The sequence below is a fragment of the Poecilia reticulata genome, linkage group LG14 (genome assembly GCF_000633615.1).
Source record: "Poecilia reticulata strain Guanapo linkage group LG14, Guppy_female_1.0+MT, whole genome shotgun sequence".
Classification (NCBI taxonomy): Eukaryota; Metazoa; Chordata; class Actinopteri; order Cyprinodontiformes; family Poeciliidae; genus Poecilia; species Poecilia reticulata.
In genome coordinates, this window is record NC_024344.1 from 9,656,156 (window position 1) to 9,667,149 (window position 10,994).

General features: G+C 40.5%; 1 protein-coding gene across 2 annotated transcripts in view; it reads left to right on the plus strand.

Moving 5' to 3' along the window:
• Positions 1–732: 732 nt before the first annotated feature.
• nlgn3b (neuroligin 3b) overlaps positions 733–10,994 on the plus strand; it is a 27,771-nt gene continuing 17,509 nt past the window's right edge. For both annotated transcript variants that reach the window (XM_008427603.2, XM_008427604.2), the window contains exons 1-2: positions 733–1,264; positions 8,934–9,604. In XM_008427603.2, the coding sequence (XP_008425825.1) occupies positions 9,124–9,604 (481 nt within the window). In that variant the 5' untranslated portion in view covers positions 733–1,264; positions 8,934–9,123. The remainder of the gene's footprint in view (positions 1,265–8,933; positions 9,605–10,994) is intronic.

Sequence of the window (10,994 nt, forward strand, 5' to 3'; positions counted from 1 at the left end):
AGGTAAAACTTATTATTTCTTTAATACATACAGAATCTTGTAAAAGTATTCTCACCCCTTGGACTCCTTTCCATTTTTTTTCTTGATATCACCACAGACCTTAGTGGATTGGAAGATTGCAGTGAGATATTAAAAGCTTGGGATATTATTATTATTATTATTATTATTATTATTATTATTATTATTATTATTATTATTATTATTATTATTATTATTATTATTATTATGCTTTAAATTTGTCCCTTACACTATCTCGGTCTTCGTGTTGCCGTTTAGGAAATTACACAGTTGAACAACATTTACAAATTTGGTTATTTCTGAAGGCAAATGATTGCACTGGATTTTATTATGGGTATCTCATTAAAGAAGAGGAGCAAGCAAACGCTTCCTTCCTTTATTTATTTATTTTATTTATTCAAAATCCATTTTCATGTTAACGTCTATAAAGTTCAAGAGTTATGAATGCTGTCACAAAGTAGCGAACAGTTCATCGGACTGTTTCCGTCCTTATTTTTCTAGGGTGTATTCATTTTTTCTTCATGGTCACAGTAAGCAGAAACGCTGTCTCCAATGCAAACCGTGTATTCCAAATGCACGGCATCATCTCTCCTTGCAGACCTGCTCACCTCTTGAATAGCCTCTCTCTCTCTCTCTCTCTCTCTCTCTCTCTCTCTCTCTCTCTCTCTCTCTCTCTCTCTCTCATTCGGTCAAAGGCAGATGGGTTGCACCCGTCAACAAAGCGCTGGGCTCGCATGAGTGCTGTCCGAGGTCGAAGGTGTTTAGTTGATGGTTTGTAAATTGGAAATGAGTCGGGGATTTTTTTTCTCTCTCTCTCTCTCTCTCCCTCCCATACTGTTTTATTTATTTTATTATTATTATTAGTTTTTGGGGATGGGGGGGATTTAATGCACTGGCGTATCCCGGTGGTTGCCTGGTAACGCGCTGGCAGTGGGCGCCGTAGAGAGATCTGTGTGGTGGGCGCTCCATTAAAACCGTTGGCGCTCCTGACCTTGGCGTCGTGAATGCGCAAAGCACACAGGCTGTGCGAAGCGGCAGATAAGAGCGAAGATCCGTGTGTTTGATATCCTAAAGCCGGAGGAATATTCTATACAGATCCCCCCCCCACACACACACACACACCGCCACTACCACCATCACCTCCTTCTCCTCTTTCTCCAGCTCTCCTCGTTTTGCATCCTGACTGACGGGAATGGTATGGAGGAAAATGTTGGGATGGAGCGCGTTTCAGCTGGTGTAGAAGCAGGTGAGTTAACCTAATGATGCTGTTTTTTTTTTTTCTTCTCTCTCTTCCGAGAGACGAATCTCTGTCCTGATTGATAGCTGACATCTGGGCTGATTGTTCCACAAACCCATTGCTCTCTGTTATGCATTGGTTTCCTTTTTCACTCTCGATATTTTCCTTCCACGTTGTCCGATTTTTTTTTTTTTTTCTTCACCCACCGTCCTAGACCTAGATTAAACAAGCATCCCAGTCACACCGTGAGACACAACGCGCACACACTACAGCAGTTTTGTCGATGCTACGTGGGCTGTGGCTTGGTTTTCTCTGTGGGTTTGGATCCTTGCGTTAATTTATGAAGCAGTGATTATTATGCTGAGTGATCCCTACATGCTCCCCTTTATCCATGCATCCATCCCCACTCTTGTCTAGTCCACTGGCAAATTCAGGGGGTTGGGAGGGGGGGGACACACCGTTTCTTCCAAGGCAGTCGAATTACAAGGACATTGTGCAGCCTGGTCCCGTTGTTTGAAATCATCTCAGCTGCTTTCATTTCTAGCCTCCCCCCTCAAAGGCATCAAAACCCCTACAATCGATGAGATGTCCCACAAATTTTTATTTGCACTGAATAGGTGTTGAACTGTGTGCTTGTTGTCGGTGCTGTAGGTGTAGAAATGGTATTGGTAGAGTGAAACATGATTATAGCAATCCCTCTAATAGGTTTGTAACCCTGGATTGAGTCAGCTAAATTGGAGTTTAAGGGTTTAAGGATTTTCCTATATGAAACAGGGACGCCTCCAGAAACTTTACAAAGGGGTTGTTCGTACATTCACTTACTGACCCCCACCTTTCCGGCCCCCAACCCCCCAGAAAAGGGAAAAAAAAAAAAAATCCAACAGTCTTTCAGACGCTTTATTATGTTGTTATTAAATGTTGGATGCGAGGGGGCTGGTAAGTGATTAGCAGACATTCAAGTGAGCTGCTAAGTAAGTAATGAATAAATAATACATTAATGAAAGCATTAATACGTTAATAAATAAACAGTTGTTGAAGACAATTGCTCCAGCCATCGCTCTTCTTATCCCGCTCCCTGTGGGCGCCACTGTGGGAAGTAATTCCCCAAACCAACGTGGCATAATTATAAACATCTGGCTGTAAAACATTAAGATCTAATTTTTTTTGGTGGGTATGCTGTTCATTCAATTCTGGGCATAATGTCTGTCTAAGCTACCCAGTCAACTTAACCCGTTCAATGCTCGCCATAAAGCTTTTTTAACCTTCTTTCCCATTACAGATTATAAAAGTGCTTCTTTCAGCGTGTGCTGTGGTACATGCGAATAATGTCAGAATGCTTTATAATAGATGTACTGATAAAGCAAACCGTTTGAACTTAACTAACGCAATCGGTAAATTGGTACACCTTAAAAAATATGTCCATCCATGTTCTATGACGAATGGAGGATGCAAGTCTTCAGTGGTCAAAGAGGTGGGGTACACCCTGGACAGATCTAGTTCAACTACAATCATTTAAAAATGAAAAAAGAAAATGATAAAAACAACAACAAAAAATGTCCAAGAGCCACATGGTAACTGGAGGAGCTGCGGAAATTGGCAGCATTGTGCTGTGGAAATGTGCTTCATCAGCATGGACAGGGAAACTAAGTCAGTGTGACACACAACAACCACACACACATGCACACGGAGCTTTAATAAAATGGCTTAGATCTATTTTGGAGTGACCTAGTCAAAGTCCAGGCCCAAATCTAATTGAGAACCTGAGGCAAGACTTAAAGACCACTCTCCATCTAAACAGACTTAGCTTGAGAAAGTTTGCAGAGATAAACATGCAAGCAAGTCTCTACCTCTAAATATGCAGCGTTGCTAGTTACATACCTAAAAGTAATTGCTGCATAATTGCAGCGGAAAGAGGTTGTAAAAGATTATTGAGTCTGTGGGATCTAATGTCTGCATGTTTTGATTTTCAGATGCGAATTTGTAAAACATTTAATCATATTTCTTCCACTTGTGTCACTTAGTGTTGGTAGATCACACAAAAATCCCTCAGCCGGTTACAACTAGTTTTCAAAATGTCAACACAATTCTAACTAACATTAAATCCTTTTACACAAATAGATTTCAGTATCATTCAAGAATCATTGACATGCGATATCTGTCCATTTATATATAAATAAATCCAGATACAAATATTTGCCAGTCAACAGTGAATAAAAAAAACAGTGACAGCATGTTTATAATATTTTCCACCCCGAATCACCTTACAAAATATAGCACACATCTAAAGCCTATACGCAATCAGATCGATCTGCACCAAATAATCCCAAAGATACAGTTTCACAACTGCAGTCATGAATTTTTAATTTTATTTAGAGAAATAAATTTTAATTTTCAAAAGAAAAGAAAATCATAAAAAGTTGCATACAAAACAACAATACACGTGGATATTAAAGTAAGGCTTCAAAATGTGTAAGACAATAAAGAATTGCAAAGATCAACATAAACCTCTGTTTGGTGCTACTTGGCAGAAAAGCTGTGACCAACAAGCATGTTTTCTGTTTCTGTCATATCTGCTGTGTTCTCCATGTTAGAAAATACAAACATAAAAAAAAGTCTTATTTTTGGGTCATTAACCTTCAAACTTTATTGAAATAGACCTATTTTATCGCTTAAGTTATAGTTTCCACATCTATTCTAACACGATGTCTTAGCCTGCTAGCATAATAGCTGGATTAGCACATTTGCTAATGTAGCTCAAACTGGACACAAGTTTAAATTCTTACTCCAAAATACAAACTTTTGGAACATTTTGTGAGAGTAGTTAACTTGTACTATGTTTTTTTTTTTCCACAATAAGACCAATTTTAGCATGTGTATTAGTAAACCCCAGCAGTTTTCTAATGGGAACTGGATTTGACAAATTGGAATATTGGTGGCAGACAAACCAACATCGTGTTGTAGGTTTCAATCAGACATGTGGTTTGTTAACAAAACAAAGCAGTTAAAGTTGTCAGAATTTAACCTTAATTAAATATTCCATTTACAAACTAATAAGTTTCATTAAAATTTAAATAACTCCACTATGAAAAAAATCCTGTTTTATAGTGTATGCCTCTGAAATAATCCACAATAGCTTTGCACGGCCAGTTAGATGTTTGGTTTGAAGTCAGATTGAAGAAAGGCGCATGCTGACTGATACTTGCGCCATGTCTGTGTAATTTAAAGGGAAATCATTTTAGGAATTCATTTAAATTTTCTGGACCTCCAGTTGTTTTTAATCTCTTCTGCCGGCGCTTCCTCAAACTTCAGGCAACTTACCATTACAACAACTTTTCCTAATAATGCAATTTTCCACAACGACTAAAAATAAATCCTTTTGGGGCGCATTGCCCACGTTACCTGCAGAAGACGTGTCCCTGTCTACACAGAACAAAACCAGGTTCTCTGCTACTTCCTTGTTAGTGTCGTAGGAGCTTTACATCATTGTCATGGCAGATAAATGACAAAAGAAAGCCTTGTCCTTTTCTCTCTTTTTTTTTTTTTATTGGCCGTAGGGAACATTCATGACTGTTAATTAATACAGACAAAGCTGGACCCGGAGCAGACGAGTCCAACTCCTCTCACATGAACCTCTGTGATAGCGAGAGAGGGAAAGTGATCTGATTTGTCTCATCGCTCACAAATTGGCAGGCAGTAATGATGTTGTTGTTAGCTGATACACAGCACCTGTGAAAGATAGACAGAGCCACCTTTTTTTTTTTTTAAATGAGTGTGTGTGTGCGTGTGTGTGTGTGCGTGTGTGTGCGTGTGTGTGTGTGTGTGTGTGTGTGTGTGTGTGTGTGTGTGTGTCTGTGTGTGTTTACACTCCCCATAGTGCATACAAAATGGTGCAGAGGCAGAGGAAAGCTGGGTGCATCAGAAATATGGTTAATTACTTTAGCGAGTTAGTCGGGGGAAATTGTCCCCTCTGTTGATAGGTTCATCAGATTAAAAATTGAGCTTGTAGTAGCAGTCTTTTTGACGAAACTCATCAATAAATCTGATTAGGTTAACAAGCTTGTTTTGCTTTGTGCATTGACAGGCTGGCATAAGAAGTGGCACAGGTTTCTTTCATCACAAACCAGCTAAATGGAAGACAAGCAACGCAGCTGTTCCTGTCAAGCTTGTTTTAATGTCCGGCTTGTTAACAGTTTGGGTTTAGGGTTGTGGTGGTGGGGGGTTCATTGTCATAAAGAAAAAAGCAAAAATAAAAAAAGTCAGTTGTTAAGGACAAGCAGATATAGATGATGGATGGATGATTTTTAACGCAAACTGTCTGTTCAGGTAGATTCCGGTGTTGGTTGCTTACCAGGTTTGCTGTGTTTGCTTGGCAAACTGTGGTTTTAAAACATCATTATTTGAAAAATATTGGTATAAAATTGACAAATGGTACTTCTTTAATTTACACACTAAGGTTTTCCATGTTTTTTATGACTGGAATCATCTCCAAGTTGCCAAATTTGTTTTTGACGTAAGCAAAGAAAAAGTATGATATCTTTTTTTAGCCATCTGACCAGCAGTGTGCAGGAGCAGGTGTTGAAGGATAGTGCTGGACCACTCTATGCGCCATAAAGCTGCAGAAACTGACAATCTGTAGAAATGGCACGGCAAAAGTTTTAGCAGGTTTGTAATTAACTTTCTAAAATCTTTGTATACCCCGATACCGGTAACCAGATCATAATCTTTTTTAAAGTCTTCAATAAGTTAATATCTTATTACAACATTATAATATGATGTGGCTCTTTTAAACTCCCTAGCTCTTCACAATCTCGGTTGTTTCTACTTAAGTCTTACTCATACTTTAGATGTGGGCAAGTTTAAGCAGTTTTGATTTCTTTTAGTCATTCCCTGACTTTTATAAATCAATACATGGAACACAAATAGCATGTTCTCTTGTCTTTCCCATTTTGAAGAGCAGCTAAGTATCATAGAGCCCTATAAAGTTTATGTGAAGACCAAATAAAGAAGCAATGCTTTATTTATTTTGTAGGAACTGTAGGAATATAGCTCTTGCATTTGCATCTAAACATTGGATTTTTTTTTTCACCCATACTGAATAAATGCACTCAGATTAAAAGTTGGACTTTACAAAAAAACAAACGCACAATCAGTGACATCGATTCATGTGTTTGACTTAAGGATGTTAGAAGGTGCTATGTTTGAAACCGGAAAATGATTAGATTCTTAGATAAAAAAAAATCTTTCTCTCTAGTAATCAGTTTGCTGTTGCTGAAACGGGGACAAATCGGAGCTAAAGTAAAACAAAACCACATTTCTTTTTTTGTTTTTTTGAAATCCACCACAAAGAGACCTTCGGCACAGATTGTTTCAGCTTTCTGGAAGATTTCGTGGGATCTTTCAGCAAGCCTAAATTTACTCTGCTGTATGTGGAGGGTTCGGTGCCTGTGTGGTCCCATCAGACATGTTTATTCTGGGAATGTGCAACACTTCCATTATGCATCTCCATGTCAGCCTCTAACAGAGCTGCTTAGATCTACAGAAAGATACACGAAAGATACAAATAATCTATTCATCGTGCAGAGGTTTTGAAAATTAAACAGTGAAAGCATCGGCAGGTCAGGAGCTTTTCTTTTTTCTTTTTTTTAAATTTTATTCCTGGAGAGTGGGTCTTTTATATCTGAAAGAATTTTATTTCATTTGCCGTTTGTCTTGTTCCTTTTACCAAAAAATCAAAAGGAGCTTTTAACGCCTTTTATCTTGAGAAGTGCTTTTCAGATTTCGGTTCGACTGATAAGATAGATCAGCGGAGATTAGTATTCTGCAGTATAGACATGTTTTTTTTTTTCCATTTAAGTGTAAAAAAAGCGTGTGTGTATATAGCTTTGGATGCTGGGAAACATTAGATTCTCTAACTCAAACAATTCTCAATTATCTCCCTTTTTTCCTCGTATTAAACAAAGACAGAATTGTGTGCACAATGTGATTAAATTAAAATGCACTGATTTGCAACTCAGCCAAACGATGTGTTTACATCTAGAAAGCACAAGCCGAAAGATGGAGCTGAAAAATGTAAACTTTCAACAAAATACGTGCTCGTTCCAAATTGGATTCCCACCGCAAAGCTTTGAATCACTTCTGATGAGGATTCATGTGTCGCCGCGTGGCTTCGCCTCTTCCTGTAAAAACAGTCGGTACGCTTTTGAGAAAAGCCGATGTTAATTGCTGTAAGTTGGAAAGTAAATCACACTGCTTGATACGCAGATCCCGCTGCTGAGAATACATAGTACCGTGGATTTTTTATTTTATTTTTATTTTACAAAGGTTATGCACACAAAGTTTGAATTAATTGTGGATTTTTTTAATTTTTTTATCATCCACGCTGGATCAAAGTTTTTTCAATGAGTCCATGTCCACACCAGTGAATTAGATGTTAAGCCTTATAGGTACCGCCTTCTCAGGTTTGAAAATCTTACCTTGATTTCTCCAAACATACTTCTTTTCATTGTTTCCAAAAAGCTCAATATCTGCCTCGTCTGGCCTCAAGAAGTCCCTCTATTAGGCATTAGAGGTGTAGATATTTAACTTCTTCCTTCCGATTCATAGCTATAAATTACATCAACACACACGCTACTTTAATAAAGCCAGCCAGCAACAACGCTGCAACCAGCGACTTTAACTTGAACGCAGCATATCAGAGCACGATTTTACAGCACTTAATCTGCAGTTTAAATTTGTGGTGACTCAGCACCGGCTGCGGTTCAGCCTCTCCAAAGACAGCCGCTCTGCATCCGCGATGCGCCTCCTCCGGTTCACACAAACACGCTTCCCCCCCCTTCGCCCCCTTGACACAATTCTCCACCTTCGCTGTGTCATAAGCCATCCAGGTCAGCTGCCCTGATATGTTCTAAACACCCTCAATTATCCTCTCGAAATCCTTGCTTGGCTCAAACGCTGCAGAGGCGCCGTGGCACGAGACAAATCCTCCATCGTCGCGGAGTTCAAAGCTCAGAAGGAAAGTTCTTGGCCTGCAAAAAGTACAACTGAAATGCAGAAGCAAAAGCTGGAAAAATCAAAGTGATCTCACTCGGACCAATGAGAGTCTGTCACTGCATGCTCCTCGTGCTGTGAACTGTCCTTCAGACGTAAAGAGAAGCTGAGCTTCTGAGCTTCCCGAATAAAATTGTCACACTTTGGTAGCCAAACCAATGTATCATAATGATTATCGCTTGTAAAGTGTGTAGCTCACTCGTCCCATGAGCAGCAGTGCACCTTGTTATAGCCGCAGGTTATTGTTTCTTGCGCCGTTGCATTGATGACATCCTGTCCTCCTGTTTAGCTTAGAGGGAAACAGACCATCATTTCAAAACAGAATCCCAGAGTTCAATTTGTCACAGGATATTTTTTCTACCTCAGTCAAAGAGCATCTCAGACATCGGTCTTCAATTTTTATTAGACTCACATTTGCAATAAAACACATACAATATGAATTGTAAACTGTAGACTCTCTTCTCGCTTTAGATTCCACCCCCCTGCCCCCCATTAGCGTATTCGTTTTTGCTGGAGATTCAAACTAAGTGCTTAGTTTTCACTCCGATTTCTTCACTGCACAGTAAAGATTTCAAACGATTATTAAATGTTGTGTGATCTAATTATATTACTGATCTCTTCTAATTTTCAGATCTATACGCACTGCCATGAAAACACGCAGCGGGGCAGATCCATTCCTGACCGAGGTGCACCCGCATTCGATAACTATTGGATTTCAAGACGAATCGAGTGATGCCTGTTTGACGGGGTCAGTGCAGCGGGTCTAATCAGACACTAGAGTGTGCGTTTGTGTTGTGTAACAGCACTGTCCTGCCCAGACCATGTGGCTGGCTACACTCAAAGGCCATCTGTCGCCTGCACACCTGCTCCATCAGCAAGGGACTGCAACCGTCGCTCACTGTGCTCTTCTTTGGTGGATGTTATGCTCCTCCTGGTCTTTGACCAAAGCCACAAGCCAGAAATTCTACCCGACTGTGACCACCCAGTTTGGGAAGCTGCGGGGCCTCCGGGTGCCCGTGCCCAGCGAGGTCCTCAGACCCGTCGATCAGTACCTCGGGGTCCCCTACGCCGCTCCGCCCGTCGGCGAGAAGCGCTTCATGCCCCCCGAGCAGCCCTCGCCGTGGTCCGGGGTCAAGAATGCGACCCACTTCATGCCCGTGTGCCCGCAGAACATCCACAACACGGCGCCAGAGATTATGATGCCGATATGGTTCACCTATAACCTGGACACAGTAGCCACGTACATTCAGGATCAGGGCGAGGACTGTTTGTACCTGAACATCTACGCGCCGACGGAGGATGGTGAGTGGGTGGGGTAAAAAACAAAACAAAAACGAGAGCCGTGACCGTCCATGTCTGCCGCTCGCCGCCGCCGCTGCTCGTTGTTCTGTGATCACCATGAACTCTGCGACCACTGCTCATGCCACTGCTGCCACCGAAAGGCTGGTTTATCATTCTAAGCAATGCTGCCATTTTTCTACATGATGCCATCATCTCACAAGCAGAAATGTTTGGTTTGTGAGTTAACATGATGCTCTAAAACCAACACAGCGTGTTGTTATAGAAAGTAAACGAAGCTGCTTTTATAGATTTGAAAATAATTATTTTTTAAATCACAGCCTCGCCATCAAAAGTGTTCAGAAGGAACAGGGGCCGACCGGTTGCCGGCAGGTTATAAAAAGTTATATTTTGAAAACTTCCTGCAGTTTAGAAACCTTTTAATGAGATGTCAGAGAAAGAGCCCGAGTGACGGCAGTTTTTTTTTTTTTTTTTTTTCTCGCCCTGTGCAAAACAGAGAGTAATGTAGCTTTCAAACCAAAAGCATCATAAGCTGAGCTTGCTGTGGGAGTCAGTGGTGGACCCTGTTTTCCCCACAGCAGAGTTTTATGTAGTAGAGCACAAAAGAGACAGGGTGCTCAATATAGAAAGAATAGATAATGGATGTGGGGGTTTTTTGTGCAAAACTGCAGTTTTATCAGCTATGATGGTGCATTTGTTTTGTGTTAAAATGAATAGGAGGACCAGTTTTAGTGAGTCAGAGGCTCATCTTGATGATCAAACCGGGAACATTTGTCCACGTGGACTTATTTTCCTAAAACTTCCATTTATCCTGGTTGTTTTTCTTTTGTGAGAGGTTCCCGCTATGGAGGCAGGAACAGGACCATTATCTCCAGAGAGTTTAAGTGGTGACTCCTTACGATTCAGCAGTTCTTTTTTTATATATATATATCCAGTTCAGCCACTGAGCACGGGTGAGCTGTTCCAGGCCTCATACTGCAACCAATGATTGTGTCACAACTTTAAAACTTTAATACAGTCACTACAACATCCAACCTAGCACTGCCCTTCCCTTACATTTTGCTGCACACTGCCTGTCAGCCAGCAGAATGAAAGCTACTAAAAAAAAAAAAGGGGAAAAAAAAGAAAAAAATGTGGCTGTCTGGAAAAGCAATTGTGAAAAACACAGTCATTGTGCAAAAAAAAAAAAAAAGCAACATGCATCAATCTTATTAAAGGCCAGCAAGCTGTGAATGGCTGGCCTGCTTAGTGTCATGAGGCGGTGGTTTACGGTGAGTGAGAACGCAGGCAGGACCCAGGATGTAGCAAAAATAATAAGTATTTAATGAAATAAACTTAACAACCAGGAACAGCGGGGAAACAGCACGAGGAAAACTGGCAACACGGAGACAGG